General features: G+C 40.3%; 1 protein-coding gene across 3 annotated transcripts in view; it reads left to right on the top strand.

Moving 5' to 3' along the window:
* Window positions 1-22457, top strand: part of strbp (spermatid perinuclear RNA binding protein) — a 93173-nt gene that overhangs the window by 60652 nt on the left and 10064 nt on the right. For all 3 annotated transcript variants that reach the window (XM_087791307.1, XM_087791305.1, XM_087791308.1), the window contains exons 6-18: window positions 651-963; window positions 5626-5756; window positions 6270-6365; window positions 8059-8170; window positions 8378-8475; window positions 11985-12090; window positions 12483-12566; window positions 14358-14566; window positions 14982-15131; window positions 16726-16860; window positions 17780-17920; window positions 19023-19152; window positions 21347-21400. In XM_087791307.1, the coding sequence (XP_087647433.1) occupies window positions 651-963; window positions 5626-5756; window positions 6270-6365; window positions 8059-8170; window positions 8378-8475; window positions 11985-12090; window positions 12483-12566; window positions 14358-14566; window positions 14982-15131; window positions 16726-16860; window positions 17780-17920; window positions 19023-19152; window positions 21347-21400 (1759 nt within the window). The remainder of the gene's footprint in view (window positions 1-650; window positions 964-5625; window positions 5757-6269; window positions 6366-8058; window positions 8171-8377; window positions 8476-11984; window positions 12091-12482; window positions 12567-14357; window positions 14567-14981; window positions 15132-16725; window positions 16861-17779; window positions 17921-19022; window positions 19153-21346; window positions 21401-22457) is intronic.

Below are 22457 nucleotides of genomic sequence, written 5' to 3'. Positions count from 1 at the left end.
CTTTTTTCTCCAAACGCATTTTTTGAGTATAGTAGTATTTAGTATTTTGCAAGTTTTTTCAATTTCTTTATTGAAAATGTATATTTTGATTAAATCAACGTTATCTTTAGTTAAAATATATTTATATATTATTTTTAATAAAACAATCTGTTTTTATTAATTTTTTTTTTTGATTGAAGCAACCTTTTTTTTATTGTATAATTTTTTTGATATATATATATTTTTTTTTCGATCGAAGCAAAAAACAGGGAAAGACCTTCATAATTCATGTGTGTAAACACAACTGGATTGTACTGAAGTAAAAGGACTCATGTGCCGCTAATACTCTCCTCACAGTGTTGTGTTACCTCATTAACAAGTCTGCACTAAAGTGAATCCTGTGACGCACTCGCACGTCTCACACAAACACGCTATTTTCATCCGGTGCTGGCAGGAGAGATGCTGATGTAGTCGTCGTGTCACAGCTAACCTCGCGTTAGAACAAAAAACAACACAAAAACAAGTCATAGAGCTGCTCATGAGCCTCACACCTTCCATCCTAAACATCTTTCCTCTGAGATCCATGCGACTCCTCTGATCTTGTCAAGCGACTCCGTGACCCCTGACCTCTGACCGGCCTCTTGTGTGCACCCCCCCCCCCCACATGACAGAAGCTGACAGAAGAGAAATACGAGGTCACAGGTTCCTCGCCGGAGGCGGCCATCTTGGTACGGACGACGACGGAACCCAAGCTGGCGCTGAAGATCACGCTCACGTCACCTGCCATGAGGGCGGGCGGCGTGGACGAGGAGGAGGAGGAGGAGGAGGAGCTGGAGGAGCTGGAGGAGGACGAGGAGCTGGAGGAGGAGGCGGCGGAGGAGGAAGAGGAGGAAGGCTTGAACGAGGAGGAGGCGGCGGCGGCGGCGGAGGAGGGGACAGAGGAGTACGAAGAGGAGGAGCAGGAGACGAGTACGGACGTCCAAGGTAGGACCGCCCGACGTGCACAACCTGTGAACACACTTTTTACGCTTCAGTTTCCCCGAGTCATAGGGAGGAGGAAGTGGGGGGAGGGGGGACGGGGGGAGGACAGTTAGCTCGCGAGGATCGATAAACCAGCGACAAGCGAGAACGCTCGTCCATCCTGTGGCCCCGTCCGAGTCCACACTCGGGTGTCAGGGGGAGATGAGGGATGACGCACCGGATTGACAACAGGCCGGATGCAGACACACACACTCAAATCACGCTCATATTTAGCGCTGACTGATGAAGATAAAACGCCACTCTGGATGTGTAACTTCAGGAGAGAGTGTGCGGTCACACCTCAGCCTCCCCCCTCCATCTATCACACACACTCACCCCAACTACTGCTCTCATTTAAGTGTTCAGGACGTTTAAACTCAATTTATACTCTCGCCTCTCAAGGCATCGCTTGCACGAGCGGCTCAAGATGACATAAAGCCACGGTGATTAAAGATGCTCACGATCGTGGCCGACTTCTCTCTTTCACTTCTTTAGATGCAGCCGGATCAATGGAGTCTTTTGTTCTGATGTCAGGGATCGATTTAATGATCCAGTGGTTTCAGGTTTAATCTGCCAATTGAACCATTCTGGAGGTGAATTAAGTGAATTGATATCATTTGTGGAGCCAGATGAGGCCAGTCAGGGATGTCGATGTAAAGCTGATCCTTCATGTGATAAGATTTTTATCTTCTTGCATCGTGCAAAGACTTATTTAATCAAAAATGTGTTGACACTAATAGAGGCTACTATCTAAAAGGGCGGCAGAAAGATTAAGGCCAGTGGTCATGATGTAATTGAGGTGTTTGGCATCTAAATAGTTGTATTTTGTACGTCACCATCTCGGAAGGCAGCAGCCTGAACACCTCATTATACGACTCATATTTTAATTTGAAGTACATATTTTGTAGAAACGTAAAGTCTTTTAAAAAATAATAATAATAATATGGAAGTAAATGTGTGCCATCGGACTTTGAATGTGAATCTCTAACACTGAATTTTTTGGCATTGAATTTGTTTTCATTACATTTTTTTATACATTTTTTTTTCATTGAATATAGTTATGCATTGAATTGTTTTATACATTGAATTTTTTAGCATTTAATTTATTCATGCATTGAATTTTTTTTCATTTAATTTATTTATACATTGTTTTTTTTTTCATTTAATTTATTCAAACATTGATTTTTTTTTTTTTGCATTTAATTTTTTTCCATTTCATTTATTCTCATTTAATTTTTTTTCAGTGAATTTATTGACGCATTTATTGAATTTATTTATACATTGTTTTTTTTTTCATTTAATTTATTCAAACATTGATTTTTTTTTTTTTGCATTTCATTTTTTTCCATTTCATTTATTCTCATTTAAGTTTTTTATACGTTAAAATATTTTTTTCATTTCTTTCATTTATAAATTGAATTTTTATTCTATTTCATTTATTTATTCTTTTTTTAATTTTTTTTATTTCATTTATTTATACATTGAATTTTTTATGCATTTAAATAATCAACAGTGCATGAAATTTGATTCAGTAAAAATTAAGAAATTCATATCCATTCCAATGGCACACATTTACTTCCATAAAATATTTTTTTAAATATATCACTTTAATGCATGTTAAATAAGTTTTATTATATTCATGTCTCATTTTAAATACAGTTACTCTTCAGATATATTAATTTCCAAAAGGAAAACTACATCATATAATGAATAAATATATAAATAATCATTTTAGAACATAAATAGTTTTATGTTTAACAATGACCTCATGAGGACCAACAAATACGCTTTTTTTTAAATAGAAATATTTGAATAAGTATAGTAATAATAATAATAATAAATATTTAAAAATAGATATGTTTTAATGAGTACATAGCCATAAAGAGATGGTTCATAATAAGGATGATTATCCACTGAAGTAATGACGTCATCTAAATAGTTTAAGGATATAAACTAGAGTTAATAAAGAGAGAGATTCAAAAGATGGATAGAAGCAGCTACAGTAGGACGAGAGGAAGACAGGATGGAGGCAGCGGAGCGTGATAGCAGGAGGACCGGTAAGAGGACGGTAATGATCCAGGAGCAGCAGAGGGTCCTCACGTGCAGCTGGGACCACCGACAGATCCGTGTGTGTGTGTGTGTGTGTGTGTGTGTGTGTGTGTGTGTGTGTTGACCAGATGAGATCATTTAAGATGCTCATGCTGCTTCTGAGGACGATCTTGATTCAACACCACTTGAGAGAAGATTGAGAGGAACACATTAACCAAAGTGGTGTTTTGTGAGGGGGAACCACAGACCTCTCTCTGTCCCAGCGGCTCCCAAAATAAACCCTCTGAGAACCCCCCCCCCTCCCCACGTGAGCGCTCTCATCCACGTCTGCTTCATCAGGCCTCACACTCCGAGTCCGTCCCAACAGGTCCAGGTGTCTGGTCGAATGAATCAAACGCCCCCCCCACCCCCAACATGAAGAACCGCCCGTCTCTGACCGACCACAAACATTACCCCCCCCATACCCCCCCGCCCCTGATCCATCCTGTGTTTGACCGGCTCGGACTGAAGCAGATTTTTTCGTTGTTCTTTCTTTTCAGTTTTTCCAAGTGCTTGATTCTTTGTTTGCCCTTTTTTTCTCTGCACTATTTCCTGATCAAGTGAAGTCAGTCCAGGGAAGAGGCACTATTTTGACTCCTGCCTCCCTGGATCAAAATAAACACAAATCCATGATTCAAATACGTAAAGGGGGGGATTGATTTACCTTGTTTGTGCCGGGAGAGTCCGGGCATCGTAAATCAAACGCTCCTTCAGTATTTGTGAATGTTTGTTGGGGCCTCTCCATCTCACAAGGTTGTCTCCTCCCTCCATGTCCTCTCCTCACTTCCAGTCGATCGATCCCAGTTTGTCGTTCCATGCACACTGCAAATATTCCCCTGAGATGTTAGCAGGGAGAGATGGGGTTAAACAACATCTGGATTGATTAAATAAACCTTTATTTAATACATCATTTTAAAATCTAATTAAGTAATGCATATCATATTTAATATAATATATTAATGCATAATAATGCATAATAATTTGGACTATAAACTATATTAATTAACATAAAAAATGTAGATATGTATTATTTTGGTTGTTACATACTATTTATTGGTTATTAAAACCCTTTTACAACCACAAATATTACTATTTAATTATTTAATTGGTTTTTTAAACTCAAGTACTAAACTAAACTATAAAATACTTTAACCGGCCTAATTATTTTTGGTTGTTGCATATCTATTTTATTGATATAAATATGTTTTACAGCGTTAAAGTTTAAAATTCTATATTCTGAAAAAAGGAAAACTCACCAATTGACTGAATATAAAAATATATATTATATAAGTCCACTTAAACAGATTCAAAATGTTAAATCAATCACAAGAAAGCAACACTAGCAGAGAAAGATGAGAAATAAATTATTGATTTAGTTTCATCTTGAAATATAAAGATACAAATCTCATTTCTTGATCTCGCTCTGTTGTTTATTAGCCTATGCTAGCTAGCGCAGTTAACTGAGCTTTTACTTTTATTTTTACTTTTAAACTTATTTAATAGGTTTCTATTAAATACATTCAGGTCAATGAAATAAGTTACAAAACATTTTGAGAAACAAGGAAGTTACCAAACCATGTATTGTTGTTTTTTTTTAACAGTTTTTGTCAACAGTCAATAGCTAATAGAAACTTAGCAACGACTACTCAGTCTCATCTTAAATAGACAATCGTCAGCTCAGTGATTCTGGATAAAAATCCACAATGAAGCTTTAAATAATAGTTTGTAAATTTAGAACATAAGTGTTAATATGTGTTTCACTGGTTAGTTAGCCCGCAACATTATGGAAAATACTCATGATTTAATAAACGTAGATGAGCCACATCATAATAGAAATAATAATAATATACTTAGTACAGTACATTAGCAAACAATGTGGGCAAACTGTATCAAAGAAAAAAACACACAAAAAAAACTATGAATGAAATGAGTGTTTAACAAGATTGGACCAGTTTTGGCCAAAAAATTGACTGATTTATTTTTATTTTTGAAGAAGCGGTTATTATGATGGAGAATAAATTCTAAAAATGTCAAAAGTCTTTAAAAAATTGAATAAAAAAATGAGAAATTAAATGATGTATTGAACTTTCTTTTAAGACAAAAAAAAACTGATTTAATTTATTAAAAAATTCCTGGTTAAATTTGACAGGAATATTTTGAGATGTCTTGTCTTCACCTTTGCTATTTAAATCCAGGCAAAGTGTTACAATCCAGTTGACAGCATCCAGCGTTACGACGGGTTAAGATCATAAAACAACAACAAAAAAACAACTATAAAAGCCCCATTAGATGAAATTGTTTCCACCGATTCGGCCGAGGCTTCACGAGGAGAGACGACTTTGTGGCATGAAAAGAACCTTGTATGTATCAAATATCCAAGTGTGCGTGTGCACGTGTGCATTCACGCTGACTTCGCTCGTGTCTGCTCACATCCACACGCACAATATTTGAGACACACACCCTCGTTTTTGTGACGCGCGTGTGTGTGTGCGAGTTTCACGTTTTTTTCTATATTGGGTTGTTATTGTTTTGTGGCAGTGTTGGGTGCTGCTGCGCAGACAGTGGAGGCTGAGGAGGAGGAGGAGGAGGAGGAGGAGGAAGGGGAGGTGCTGGATAGACACAGATGTCTGTTGGCCCTGGCAGCTCTGCGACACGCCAAGTGGTTCCAGGTCGGCACCCACTCACTTCCTGTCTTCCTGCCCGATGCTTTTTGTAGCTTTGCTGGAATAGAAATTAAAAAAAAAAAAAAAAGTATATTGAAATGATCAATGAAACGTCTTCAGATCTGTTACCGTCTCTTCTAAAGGCTACAAAAGCATTGGGTGTGTTGTTTCTTTTTTGCTATTACATTCCTGCTCTGTACAGTTGGTCAATGCTTCCCTTTGACTCCCTTCCCTTCCCATCCCCTTCCCCGATGACCTCACTAACATTCACCTGCAAGGTTTTGGGGGGTGTTTTTTTTTTTTTTTTTTTGTAAGAGGATCCAAAAGTTAATTGAATATACGCCACCATAGCGGGCGACTCTGTGGGGAGATTAGGTAGTTTAAGAATATAATTATGGCGGGATAATGTGTAACTCGGGCTGTTATCTGTGTTTGCACGAGCATCACCGCTCCGCTGCTGACTCACTTTCTTCCTTCTCCATTTCATCCCTCCTCTCCTCTCTCGCTTCCTCCTCTCAGGCTCGAGTCAACGGACTCAAATCCTGCGTTATTGTTCTCAGGATACTCAGAGACATGTGCAATAGACATCCCACCTGGGAGCCTCTGAAGGGATGGGTAAGTTACAACCGTAATAACACCTGCTCTAAGAATTACGGTTCTTTGATGAAAAACGGAAGGGAAGGTTGTTTAAGTCGTGACAGCGCTGACATTGATTGACGGTTAAAGGGATCAGTCACAGACACATCTACTCATGATACCACGACCCGTGTTGTGTATATGTTTGGAAATATCATGCAGTCAACAATACACATGAACCTTCCATCCTCCATTTTCATCCCATAAAAGACTGGTTTTGTTGGGTTATTTGAGGAGACTGGTTGCTTACCGTCCATTTAATGAGAATGTAAAATTGTATTTAAAATGATCAAAAATCCCCAAAACAAGTACATAAGTAAGTAATAATTATTTGTAAAGCGCCTTTCTAGATCAGGGTGTTGTGGGTAACAAAATATATGAATATAAATCTTACATATTCCGTCTACTTAGATCAAAAAAAGATATAATTTATGCCTCAGTTTTAGATAAAACACAACAACATAGCGATTAGATGTTCTGGTTAATACAAAGACACTGTTTCTTTAAGTGACATCACAAAAATTCAAACAGGATCCAATGTCAAGAAAAGCCTATAATCTTATAAAATGTATTTGATCTTTTGGGAATATTACCACTATCACAATATCATTTGTTTTCCCTTAACATAAAGTGAAGGATAGTTCAAATAGACTTGAATGTAGTGGTCCCTTGTTTATCGTGGGGGGTTCGTTCTGAAAACCCCTGTGTTTGGCAGAATCCGCAAAGTAGTTTTTCACTTGTTTAAATAAACAACATATATTTGAAATATCTAATTAAAGTTGCATGAGGTTCCATCCCCCTCAACAACTCTCTAACTAACGGTGACCTAAACAAGTCCCATGGTGCTTGGCCGCCCAGCTACCCAATCACAGCTGTTGATCGTTTTCAGAAACATAGATGTAGGATTTAAATACAGCATTGTACGGCTAAATAGAGCTGTGTGTAGAAAGGAGTTCACTATTTTTTTGGCATCTTAGATAAGGGGGGGTTTGGTAACTATTGGCTTTCACTAGGTTCTGTGGTTGTGTTTAAGTGCTGTTCAAAAGTACCCGTTAGTAACAGTGTGAATAATGACTGTGAACTTTGTCGTTCCCAACGGCATCTTGCTTCAATGTGTTTAAATATACATACAGTACTGTATGCAAAAAAATAGGCTAGCTGGACTCATTCTGAAATAGTGGCAAGAAAACCACACTTGGTTCACAATGAAAAGGTCAATGCCAGTTACAATTAAAACCAGAGTTAAAAGGAAAATGGAAAAATGTTGAGTTCGTTGAGAAAAATGGTTTGACCTTCATGATCTCAAAAATACAAAGTATAAAGTGCAACGATTTGCCCTGTTTGGACAAAGCTGTGATGTATCTTAACTCATACGGTTTTATAACTGGATCTCACCTCAGAGCAGCTTCCTGCCTGAGCTATTAGAGACACTATTAACTGGTGTTTGGTGTTTATTACCGGGTCACTAATGAACTGTCGACCGTCGCGCAACCATTTATAAACTTGCTACGACCTGTCTTCATCAGGCCGTCGCGAGAAGATCATTCCCGGTTAATTTCTTGTCCGCGACACACGGGCGGCTAATTCAATCTAGCCGCGACAAAGTCGCGCTAATTGGCTCTTTTCCTCCGCCGTTAATGAACGTATATGTGCCATGTGCCTGTACACACAGCCGCTGGAGCTCATCTGCGAGAAGGCCATCGCCACCTGCAACAGACCTCTGGGGGCGGGAGAAGCTTTACGACGAGTCATGGAGTGTTTGGCCTCCGGCATTCTGCTGCCAGGTACTCGCCGGAGACGCACCATTATGAACGCCCAATGTTTTGTTCCCGTGGTACAGAGTAATGGATGCAGCTTAACAATAAGAAGACGACGTACATTCATGTGTTTGTGTTGATACATTTGTTATTTTCAGTGACTAAAAGTTAATTTTCCTCACATGTCGGTTCCGTCGCCGGGTGTGACATCTTGTCGTTCCCTTCCCTCCCCAGGTGGTCCAGGTTTACACGACCCATGCGAGAAAGAGCCAACAAACACACTCGCCGACATGAGCGACCAGCAGGCGGAGACCATTACGTACAGCGCTCAGGTAAACACACACACGTACACACACACACACACACACGTCACAAACGCACACGTCTGATCTCTGCAGGATCTCCAAAAGTGCTCGATGCTGAATTTTAATCTCGAGCTGTTGCCATCACAAGTCATAAATCCATCCTCAAACCCGAGAGGAGAGCGTTTTGCTGCTTCTGCCGTGTGTGTGTGTGTGTGTGTGTGTGTGTGTGTGTGTGTGTGTGTGTGTGTGTGTGTGTGTGTGTGTGTGTGTGCGTGTTGTCATTTCACTCACACTCTCGCTTGAGCGGGGCAGCTTTTGAGCTTCATGGCTTAGTGAATCCTGCCGTCCATTTCCTTTGAAGACAGGCAGGACGAGAGCGGAATGTCAATGTGGATAATTGTGCCGGAGCAGATACAAGAGCAGATAGTGGCGAGGAGGGCGTCCTGTCAATGAGCTACACCCCGACTCATGAATATCCCCACAATCCACCTCCCTAATGAATTCCTATTAGCGACGCCACCCTGGGCTATTCTCCGTCTCTTTTGTGGGAAGCGGTTGAGAGATGATCAATTAGCCGGGCCGTGGATCGTATCGAGGTTCTGATGGTTGGTCGGGCGTTTTAAGGATATTGATGACCATCTAGCGTGTCCTGTTTGTGGGTCTCACGTGGCGCCCCGAAGAGGTGTGTAGCAAGAATGTGACGACACAGTATTACAGTACGTATGTTGCAGAATTTACAGACCACATGACTCTTGACAAGGCTGTAACTGCTTTCATTTGTTTAAATATGTCCAAAACATCAGCTTTAAAAGCTGCTGGAGTCGACTGTATCCCCTCGTCCTCAGTCTTTATCTCTTCCGGGATCTGCGTAGGACGTAATGACGGCTGCCATCTAACGGTTGGATGTTTAATTGCAACACATAAATGAGTAGTAACTGATTTCATTTGTTTTAAAACCAAAATATGTCCAAACATCAGGTTTAAAAGCTGCTGGAGTAGAATGTATCCTCTCGTCCTCAGTCATCGCCGGGATTGAATGTAATGAAATGTAGTGAAAAACGTATTTGTATACAAAATTGAACAAACAAACACTGTAAATATTTCCATATATTGAACTGTATACAATTTATTGAACCATTTACCAGAAAAAAATATGACTTGAATAACATTTTTTTTTTAATTGTATAAAAACATTCAGATTTTTCGCCATGGGTATTTTCTAACATCTCTAGTGCAAAAGTAGAGCTGCACCGTTATGTAAAAAACAATAATAAACAGCAGCCGTGTTATAATCACGACTTCTAAACTGAAAATACATTTTTTTGTTAGTGCTGTAATTGCGTGTTTCTTTTCTGTTAGATTTAACAAACTTGAACATTGATCACAGTTTTCTTGAGACTTGAATTGGACACATAAATAAAAATTTCCTTTCATTAATTTAAATATTGAATGGCTCTAAAGAAGCTTTAAATAAATAAAAATTTTCTTTGTCTCTGAACTTTCCCTGTTAGGTGAGGTTTGATGGCGAAACTTTTTTCACTTTAGTTGTGACTGAACCAGAGTACCTCCCTGTGAAGATTGGTTTTATGAATAGTGTTTTATTTCAGAAACTGATCGGATAGACTTTACTTTTGTAACTTGTTTCCTGCCAGTTGGATCTTATGCATCCCTACAACTGGGGTAATTTCAGTTTTGTCCTTTTTTTTTAACAACAATGATTATCCCTAATCTCTTAAATATATTCTTTATATAAATAATATAAATACAATATACAACAAGCTGAAGTAAAACAGTGGCAGTCTTCCATTTTTGCTGATACGATGTTTGAAAAGCACCCAGAGAGACGAGGTCAAGTTTTCTACAGTTGATTCCGGGTCGAGGGGATTCATGGCTGTCTTTCCAAATTCATTGAGAGCATGAGGGACCAAAACACAAATAAATAAATACTAAACTAGAATTCTTCTTCATAAAATAAAATCCTGGTTTCTGACTAGATGATCCACAAGATGAGAAATTTCAATTTTAAGTTTGGTATGAAGCCAGACTCCGAGGAGTTTACAGGAAGTGGAGTTCCATCAGTGGTGCTGATGAGAGGAGCAGCAGGAAGCTGGGAATGAGCTCCAGAGAAGTGCACGACTTTTGTTTAAAACCAGTTTAAGATTTTTTAATATCTGCCTGAATGGAGCAGAACATTCTCTGGAGTTGCTCAGAGGCGCGAGACGGAGAGGAAGCACAAGAATAGAGAGTTGAGTCGTCTGCATACAAATGATATGAACCAGAATTTGGTATTTTTGAGACAATTTTGTAGCTCGTAAATGAGATGCAACCTGAAATGAACCTGCCTTCCAGTTAGGAAGAGAACCAGCAACCTCCTTGCTTTGACTACATGAATAAATGGTACAGAATACTGACCACAGCTCTCTGTCCCTGTATCCCCAACATTCTTCTTGTCATAATTCAGTTCGTGGATCACGTATTTCATGCCCAGTGTTTAGATCATTTTTCTCTGGCACTCAAAGCTCACATTAAAACAGCATCTGTCTGAGGTAGATGGATGCAGTGTTGCCCAGTGTACGGTTGCTCATGTTCCTTCTAAACAAACTCTTTGAATTACATTAATCAGAATATTGGCGTTTGGTTCTGACACAAACGCTAGTAACCGGTTTTCAGCTTCTTATTTCGGTTTTAGCACCAAAAATGATCCGGAAAGAAATGAACTCAGTCGGTTAAACTACACTAAAAAAGTGTTATTATTATTATCATTATCTTATATATTTTTAAATTTTTAATTAACAGTTTTCACGCCGTTTGTTCATTTTGGTGTTTGAATTAAACTTAATTAAGCTCAATGGCAGCCGTCATTACATCCTCCACTGAATCAGAAGCAGAAAACTTTTATTGCCGGCGTTGTAAACGCAACACTGGAATCTGTTGGGTTGGAATAACGGAATATAAAAATGTAATTATACGAATGAAATGAAAAGTGATTCATTAAATAAAACGCAAGACATCACCACTAAAGGAACAATAAAATTCTGCAAGATGACTGAGGACGAGAGGATACAGTCGACTCCAGCTGATGTTTTGGCCTTCATTTATATTTATTCAGTGTGGAACAATTATAATCATGTCACTAGAATTCAGTTTCCTCTAAAAATCATTAGGAATATTATTCAAATGTATCGGAATATATTGCATGTTATCGTGGATTACTGTGTGAAAAACTGACAGAATGCAACTAAAAGTATTTTTTCCAATTCCCAAAACTTCGCTCCAAAACAATACTAAGAGAAAACGACGTAGACCGAGTGTATTATTATGGAAATGATCTTATCACAGACCATCATAGCAGTTGGCCAAAACTGTGATTCCCATTTGAATTCAAATTAGAGATCTATTGAGAACGTCTCAATGGTGGAATTGCCTCCATTGTCCATCTGAAAATCATGGCCTCAGACTTCCCGTTGTCGTGACTGATATTAGTTTTGCAGACTCGGTCGATCCGTCCTCATGCGGCCTTTGTGTTTCCCTCGCAGCACGCGCTCAGACTCATGGCCTTCGGTCAGATCTACAAGGTGCTGGAAATGGATCCTCTCCCCTCCAACAAGCCCTCGCATAAGTATCCCTGGGCCGACAAAGAAGGTTAGTGTGTCTTCATACCTCGACGTCTGGCTCCTGCCCTCCGACCACCTCACACTTTAGTGCTGCTGCATTCCTTCCTTCAACTATGTGGGTCAGTGTGTATGGAGGTGATCCTTTAAAAAATGACCTTTTGGTCCATCTGGCTTTTCCACATCGAGGCGTCAATATTCCCAATGGGTTGAGCAACAAAGATTTTTGTTATTTCTTTACTGTACTTTCTGATGAAGTGTAAATATTTACGTCCTTTTTATTGAGTTATATTTGGATTATATGTCTTAAAACTCCTTGTTTCATTTGTTTCATTTCCTGCTGCGTGTTTACAATCATTTCTTCTTTGAAGTGAATTGTTGTCAGAACCAAAGCGACTCATTCGTCTCTCATTAACTCTCCAGGTTTGGGTCTGAAGAGGCCGTACGAGGACGGAGCGCTGGACGACAGGGACCTCATCAAGAAAATGAAGAGGAATCTAAGAAAAGGTATGATAATGAGAGGAAAGAAGCAGACACGTCATCCCTCCGTTTCATTATGAGCTTCAAGCTTCAACCGAGTCTCACCACAGCACAGACGGGAACAAATGAAAGTTTAGTATTTGACTACAGCTGCTCATAGTATTAATATAAGTCTATTTTCTTTAAACGTCGATATTAAATACATCATTTATCAAATTATATTTTTATTGAATGAAAAATGGAAGTATATCAGTTCAACCAGAATAATGAATTGTTGAATTTAACATTTTTAAACGTTGAATTTCTTTTTATTGAAATGAAAGCTTTGAATTATTATTAAAACATTTATTATTTATTATTATCATATTTTTTAATTCGTTTTTATTGAATAATTAAATACAGAACAGAAATTTGTTTATTTAAATTTATTGTAATTAAATGCTATTGCATTGATTTATTTAAACCATTTATTTTCAACAATTACATTATTTAAAAATACAAACAATTCAACCTTTCAATATAGAAATTACTTAATTAAATTGTGAATAAAATGAAATGATTTCCCTGAATCGTTAAGAGCTCTGTGCTGGTTTCTCTGCAACACGATGGTCGATAAAGAGTTTGTTTGTGCAAATTTTTGCAACTTTACAGCCTTTTTTTTTGCGTAAACATCTTACTGACAGTAATAATCAATATTGCGACATGTTCCCCCCCCCCTGAGGTTTGGAACCATTGTCTCAAAACAATCATTACCTGTTTTACCGAATTTTAAAAATAGCCCTGTAACTACATGTGAGTGGAGTCGGCACCAAAACAGTTTTTTTATTCTGGCTTCATCTTTGTCTGCTTCCCACTCGCTTTACATCCCTCGGTTGCGGATCAATAGTATTGACGGCAAGCGTTTTAGCAGGCCAACCAACCAGCCAATCCTCTTCCCTCTCACAAAGTGAGGATAGAACCGAACAACGCTTTTTAGATGTACATGAAAAACAACAAAAAAGGAGCACAGACAGTCAAAAACAAAGAAAAAAAACATGCTTGTGACAAAAATGTATTTAAAAGCATTTGATTGGACTGAAGAACAGCAGGAAATATTGACTTTAATCCTCACAAATAACATTTCTTTTGGTAGAATAGTTAATAAAGATCTTCGTGACACATTTCATATCACAGCACTTCTGCAGATCTGATCACTCTTTCATATGACACCAGCTCTGTTATTAAAGGATCGCCCGTGGATTCATTTTAACTTCGTTATCACCATAATTATAGTTACAACCATTACATTATTGAAAAAAGAGGAAACAAAAATCGGAAAAAAAACACCAACATTAGGAAAGATACTTCAACGTCTAGTTCATTTTTTATGTTCTCCCCCTTGTTGTGGTCGGTTTACTCCAGGAACTCCGGTTTCCTCCCACAGACCAAAAATACACAGAGGTTGATTTGGGAATTTCGGGAAATTGTCCGTAGGTTTTTGTGCCAAGCAACACACTGGCGTCCTGTCCAGGGTGTCCCATGCCTCTCGCCCCAAGAAACTGGGATAGATTCCAGCGACCCCCATCAGGAAATAGAATATAAATGATCCATTTTGTCCATCATATAAGGTCCTATCTACCATTCATTGAATCACCTCAATAATAGTGTCTAATCATTTAATTAATATTAATTGATTTTTTGAAGGTTTAAGGACCTTAAAAAACAAATGTCTGAGGGTCTCGCGATAATTTACTATCAAAGAGTAAGCGACTGATCTTAATCTCCTGCTGGACTGAAGTGGTTTTCCAACCGTTTACGTTCTTCTTTCTGCCTCTTCAGTCCTGGACAGCAAAGCCATAGACTCCAACCAGCCAATGAACGCCCTGATGCGGTTGAACCAGATCCGGCCGGGGCTGCAGTACCGCCTGCTGTCCCAGTCAGGTCCGGTTCACGCGCCAGTCTTCACCATGTCCGTGGACCTGGACGGGACCATCTACGAGGCGTCCGGCTCCTCCAAGAAGACGGCGAAGCTCCACGTGGCGGTGAAGGTGAGACTCTTAATGGATCCGTTTCCACGGAGCGTCCACCCCGGGAGCGTCCACCCCGGGAGCGTCCACCCCAGGAGTGTCCGGGCGCGTGTTTGTGTGCGGACGAGCCGAGGTGGCAAATCCATGTAATCCCATAGTGCTGGTTAACAAAGAGGCTCTGCTGTGCACCGAGCCGGAATAATCCCTTATCGGCTCCTGTTCCATAAAAGGCTCTTCCATTTCTGCTTCTTTCACTGTGTGGCTCACCTGTGATCCTTCTCTTCCTCGCTATTGTGCGTCGTCTCCCACACTCGCTCTCACCACCTGAAACACACTCCACCATTAATGATCAAAACAATCTCTCGTCCCATTGTTCTCGCTGTAAATGTTTCACCTCCTGACCTCCTGCTTCCATGCGGGTCTCGTTGCTCTCCAGGTCCTCCAGGCGATGGGCTACCCGACGGGGTTCGACTCCGATCTGGACCCGATGAGTTCGGATGAGAAGTCGGACGGCGAAGGGAAGAGCGAGTCGTCGACGCATTCAAGCAATAATCCAACACACTCCTCAGACTCCAACACACTGGAGGTGAGACGCAGCGACCGCCCACGCTCCTGTAGGGTCGCATCACTTCAGCTTCAAGCACCGAAGTGGAAATAAGTTTGCGCTTTAAAGAGCTTATGTCAGTCACCAGTGGACGGTTAACTACATGAAAGTGGTTTTATACATTTAGGTTTGAAGACTATCTTGAAAGATATTTTAAATGTGCAATGGAAACACCAACATGACCAGGTCACACCCACAGATCAAGACTCGGCGTGACCTGGTCATGTGTTTCCATTGCACGTTTATATATCTTTCAAGATAGTCTTCAAGCCTGTGTCTCTAGTTCAACGCTGCAAAAAAACTGACCAGAAACTGTTTCCTTCAACTGACAAAAAAAATCTCTAAACTTAGGAAAATGGTGTCACAGCACAATCTGTAGCTTGTAATCTATCTCTGGACTATTGTACCAGTTTGTTTTTATGTCTTAACAAGAAGGATCTGTCTCGCCTGCAGTTAATACAAAACTCTGAAGTAAGAATATTGCTCTAGTAGAAGAACTCACATTTCCTCGATTCTTAAATCTCTTCACTGGCTTCCAGTTTATTTCAGGATCAACTTCAAAATTCTGGTTCTTACTTTCAGATCTATTCATGGTCAGGCTCCTCCTTACATCACTGATCTGATCCAGCCTTACACCCCAGCTCGGGCTCTTAGGTCTGAGGAGAGAAATCCTTCCAGGCTGTTGCTCCTAAGCTTTGGAACGATGTTCCTCTCCCTCTGTGTTGGGTCTACTGACTCCTTCAAGAAACATATTGAGACATTTTTACTTGTGATTTTCCCTGATTTCCTGGAACTGGTCTTGGCCTTTTAGAGTTTTACTTTTTTAGGTATTTTTAAATGTTTATTGCATTCGATTGTTGAGCGCTTTGTGACCCTGGTCTGAAAAGGCTCTTTACAAATAACTTTACTTACTCACTTACTATTACTTTTTAAACTTTCTTAAAATTATTATAGAATAGTTGTCGTAGACGGTCAACAAGACAGGTTTCTTTCTTCAATACACTTGGATTAGATTCCTAGTGTTTTACGAAGCTACTGCCCCGAACTAAAGCTCAAAGAAACATGTGAAATATTTTGGTTTAATTATTATTGATCTACTAACATTTTATTTTATTTTATTTATTATATGCCCACTTGAGTTAAATTTCTTTTTTTTTGCGTTTACACTTATTTAATTCATTTTTATTTTAAACTGTAAACCACAAAAAACACCTGTGTTGTGTTAACAATTAACTATTATCAGTTATTAGTTTTACCAAACTACAGAACATGCATTGAAAGCTCATGCAACAGTAACAACCAAAAAGTGACTAAATTAACTGAGCAGGTGATGATTTAAACATGCATTTATTTGACTTAAATCCATCCACTCTGACTCTTTTTACCTTTTTTTTGGTCTCAGTTGTGAACAGAAAGGTTAAAGTTTGAAAGAGACGTTAACTTCACCCGTTTTCTTCCCTGGAATCAAATCCTAAGGGCTTGTAAACCAAGAGTCCTTCAGCTGAGCCTCAACAACCTCTCTGTCGAGGAGGTGAGGAGTCTTGATTAACCTGACACTTGACTCCGCCCCCCTCAGGTGAGAACTCAGGGTCCCATACTCACGGCGAGCGGGAAGAACCCCGTCATGGAGCTGAACGAGAAGAGACGAGGACTCAAGTACGAGCTCATCTCCGAGAGCGGAGGCAGCCACGACAAGCGCTTCGTGATGGAGGTGAGAGCCGCACACACACTTTGACCCCCGGAAACTACTATGGAAAAGGACGCGCACACACACACACACACACACACACACACACACACAGAAGTGTGTGACAAGTTCTGCTTCATAAGCACATTAGAGAGAACATGACAAACAACTAGGACTTTAGCTCGAGAAGTTCAAGTAAAGAGGATGGACACACACCCACACACACACACACACACATACGCACACACACACACACACACCCACACACACACGCACACACCCCCACACACACACACGGTCCATCAGTCAGCCCGGGCCTGGTGCAGGTCTGCTGTTTTCCGACATGGCTGGTCGCTCCATCGCTCTGCAGATTGATTAGCACTCCTGGCTGACAGCAGGGCATCGCTAAACATGCGGCGCTGATCAGACCCGCTCGGGTCCAAATGACTGACAAACAAGAGGCTCTGGGCAGCAATATTGACCCGCCGAGTCAGCGATAAAAGGTCCAGGATGGCGTATCTGCTTTATTTATTTATAGTTTTCTAATGTGTCGACCTTTATTTTAAATGGAAATTTTGTACATTTCATTGTTGTGTGTGTTGTATTTGTATTTTTGTTTGTTGTTTTTTTGGTTTTCTGTTCTTAACAGTGTTTTCATCGAATAAAGCTATTTTTTTCATAAACTAATTAAGAGTGAAATTACTTTTTAACTCAATAGAATAATTGCAAAGTAAGTCGATAATTTACCAGCCCATGACAATGAATATATTTTCAAGATTAGGTTATAAATTGAGTGAATCTGCAGTGACATACTTTTGAAAATACAGAGTTATTTACACCATATAAAGTTTGCTGTGGTAACGATGGGTTCATCATCATCATCATCATCATCATCATCATCATCATCATGGCTCTGATAAATGCTCTCCTGTGTGTGGTCGAGGTGGAGGTGGACGGGCAGAAGTTCCGCGGGGCAGGACCCAACAAGAAGGTGGCGAAGGCCAGCGCCGCTCTGGCCGCTCTGGAGAAACTCTTCTCCGGGCCCAACGCCGCGTCCGTGAAGAAGAAGAAGATCCTCCCTCAGGTACGGACGCTCACTGGACGACCCAGATGTTCAGGCGATCGGTCGTCGTCGTAACGTAGCTTAACAGCGATCAATAAGTGTTTTACATGTTTCCAAACCAGATCGATGCTGGACGCTCCAGAGCTGCAGAGCTGGTTTCACTCGCGTCGAGAGAATCAAACTCTTGTCAAGCATTTGTATTTTGTTCATGTCTTTTCCCCCGAGCACGCCTCACAGGTTTTTTTTAAAACAGAATCGGAGTAAATACACAGGTTTATTACGGTTTATTTCTGTGTCTTATTCCAGAGAATATAACTATCATGCTCCCTATTTAAATAAAAAATACATCAGAAAGAAATCTTGTTTAATTCATTTATAATTTTTAAATTCACTTAAAGGTTACTCATAATAAATAATAGTAAGTCAAAAATAATACATGGTGTTTTTCTTTAGTTTAGTCAAGGAAGGTCCTTGTTCTGACTGTCGTTAGAATGTTTTACTAATGAAAACAAGTTTGAAAAAAAGGAATATACTTAAGAGAAAAAAGATGGATCGATCGGAAAAAACCTTTGGTGTATGAAAGTAGATTCTTCCTTAAAAAGATGAAGTCAATAAAAAAAAGTTTCTTGGGAAGTATCCAGTTGGCTTTTCTCCCGAATACATTGAATCTCCACCATTTCCTTTACGCCACATCTTTCTTAAATACACTTTATCTCTGGGTTTTCTTATGTATATAACAGGAAATGTCAAAGATTTAAAAGACAAGTCTTCCTTTCTTTTCGTTTCCAACACATTGTAAACATTGTTTATTTGTTTCCTGCTAGCTGCCCTGGTTCAACGCCACAGAAAATGTAACCAAAAAATGTAAAGAGAGAGCAGAGATGCATTGTGGGGGAATTGTGTAAAAGATTCTTATTAAATATGTATTGAATATAGCATGTATTTGACCAACGCTGGATGTATTTGGACTTTCATGGCCCTTTGTAATGATCAACTGTGAGTCTATGAGACGTTAAGATCAGGTGTAAACACACACAGAGAGACTGTTGTCATATAAATACTACACAAGTGTGTTCCTCTCGCTGGTGTCGACACATAACACAAACAAACGTTGTGTGTCCAGACTAAAGGAGTACTGGCCGCTGCAGCAGCTGCCTCGGCTGTAGCCGCTCAGGTGGCGCGAGGACGAGGACGAGCGACTCTGGCGCGAGGAGCCTTCGTCAGTGCGGCGGCGCCGGGATACGTCACGGCAGGTAACAGCTCAACTTCCTCTTTTACATCTTGACATGGAAAACTGATCTTTAGGTTTGTTTTTTTCTGAACACCCCGGACTGTTGTGTCAACATTTGACTGTGACATGAATTAAGTCTGTGAAAGTGTTGTTCAGAGTTTACTGACATCACACTCTTATCAATGGACTCTAGTTCTGAGCCTTTACAGAAAATCTCTTTTTCAACTTTCCTTCATTTATTCTGATGATGACGTCACAGTAGAACTGAGTCTGTCCCAGAAACCACTCACACACACACACACACACACACATGCACACACACACACACACACACACACACACACACACACACACACACACACACACACACACAATCACACACATGCGCACACACACACATGCGCACACACACACACACACACACACACACACACACACACACACACACAATCACACACACACACATGCACACACACACACACACACTCACACACAATCACACACACACACACAATCACACCCAATCACACACACACGCACGCACAATAACACACACAGGCATGCACAATCACACACAATCACACACTCAGGCACACACTCACATATACTCGCACACTAACACGCACTCATGTATACTCACACTTACTCACACACACTCATACACACTCACATATACTCACACACTAACACACACTCATACACACTCACATATAATCACACACTAACACACACTCATACACACTCACATATAATCACACACTCATGCACACTTGCATACTCACACATACTTACACACTAAAACACACTCATGCATACTCAAACATACTCATTACACACTCACATAAACTCACACACTAACACACACTCATACACACTCACATATACTCACACACTGACACATACTCACACACAATCACACACACTCATTACACACTCACATACACTCACACACTAACACACACTCATACAAACTCACATATACTCACACACTGACACATACTCACACACAATCACACACACTCTTACACACTCACACATACTGACACACAATAACACACTCACGCACACTAACACACTCCTTAACACACTCACACTCTAACACATTCAGACACACTCACACACCCAAACTCACAGTCACACACACTCTAACACGCTCACGCACACTAAAATAACTTGCATGCACTCACGCACACTCACATTCTAACACACTCGCACTAAGGGAAACTTAAGCACACACAAACTCACACACTTACACACTCTCACAGTCATACAAAGTCATACACACACTCTAACACACTAATGCACACTAACATAGACACTCATGCACACTAACACACACTCACATAGACACTCATGCACACTAACACACACTCACATAGACACTCGTGCACACTAACACACACTCACATAGACACTCATGCACACTTACACACACTCACATAGACACTCATGCACACTAACGCACACTCACATAGACACTCATGCACACTAACACACACTCACATAGACACTCATGCACACTAACACACACTCACATACACTCATGCACACTAACACACACTCACATAGACACTCATGCACACTAACACACACTCACATAGACACTCATGCACACTAACACACACTCACATAGACACTCATGCACACTAACACACACTCACATAGACACTCATGCACACTAACACACACTCACATAGACACTCATGCACACTAACACACACTCACATAGACACTCATGCACACTAACACACACTCACATAGACACTCGTGCACACTAACACACACTCACATAGACACTCATGCACACTAACACACACTCACATAGACACTCGTGCACACTAACACACACTCACATAGACACTCATGCACACTAACACACACTCACATAGACACTCATGCACACTAACACACACTCACATAGACACTCATGCACACTAACACACACTCACATAGACACTCATGCACACTAACGCACACTAACACACACTCACATAGACACTCATGCACACTAACGCACACTCACATAGACACTCGCACACAAACTCACACACACAAACACACACACACACACTCATACCATTAAGAAGCTGTTGTGGACGTGTGAGGAACACAGGAGCGACACAACACTCCCTCCTTCAGTGGGATCAGCTGAGATCCACAAACACACAATCCCGGCTCAGATCATCGTGACTCTAACCTGTGGCTCCTCCCTGCAGGCTTCGGGACGCCGTACGGCTACAGTCCGGCTGCAGCAGCTGCTCCCGCCTACGGTACGTGACTCTCATTGATCTGCTCTCGCTGTCTGGGTTTCTGCTTCATCTCCACATGTGGGATCTCTAACATCTCCTCGTCCTCCTCGCTCACGTTCAACACTCAGTAGTGTGTGGTTCACTTCCCTCTCCTGCTGCTCTCACTTCTTCTACCACCGTCTCCTCTTCTCCTTCTTCATCGTCTTCGTTTAGCGCCGAAGTTTGCCGGTCGTGTCCCAGAGTCTGGTGTTTGTGTTACTTAAGTGTGTTTTGCTAGTTTGGTTCTGGACTCTTGAATGGCTGCAGTGTTCAGAGAGGAAGTGATTCGGATCACGATCTCCAGAGAGACCATGAAGTGCTGCTCAGTCCCGGTGTTGATCGTAGGATCACGTCCAGAACTTCTGCACCTTCTGCTCCTCCATGAATGGAAGTCATATTCTTTTAGACCAAACCAACAGATCCCAGATAAGATGCAGATTTGTTTGGTTCAGGGTTAGGAACATCTGTGACGAGCAGCTGATGATGATGATGATGAAACCATCGAACACCTTCAACATCAAACACATACAGCCACCTTTATTTTGACGATTTAATTAAACTGTAATATTTCAAGTATCTTTGTCGTCCCGGATTAAAAACACAAACTATTGCAAAAGAAGAAAATTCAAAGTTAAATAAATGTACTATTGTAAGTATTTGCATATAATTGTATTTGGTAAGTTAAATGATAATAAATAAAAGTATGTTGTTAATTATATTATTTATTAGTTAAGTCAACTAACCTAATACAAGTATCTGCAAAAACTTTAATATTGTTTCACTGCAGAAGATAAAAAAAAAAGTTTTCTCTAGCAGAGAAATTGACACATATTTTAAATTATTCTTGAATTCAGATTGTAATCTAGATAACTTTTAACCCTTGTGTTAGCTCAGGGTCAAAGTGACCCGAAGGCCCTGAAACAAATGTGTATGATCGAGAGACAACACAAGGGATACAGCGAATACATTTGTTTTCGGGCATTCGGGTCACCTTGACCCTGAGATAACACAGGGTGTGTGTCCCAAATCGCGCACTTCT

The sequence above is a fragment of the Callionymus lyra genome, chromosome 5 (genome assembly GCF_982586985.1).
Source record: "Callionymus lyra chromosome 5, fCalLyr1.hap1.1, whole genome shotgun sequence".
Classification (NCBI taxonomy): domain Eukaryota; kingdom Metazoa; phylum Chordata; class Actinopteri; order Syngnathiformes; family Callionymidae; genus Callionymus; species Callionymus lyra.
This window is presented reverse-complemented; position numbering and strand designations above follow the sequence as displayed.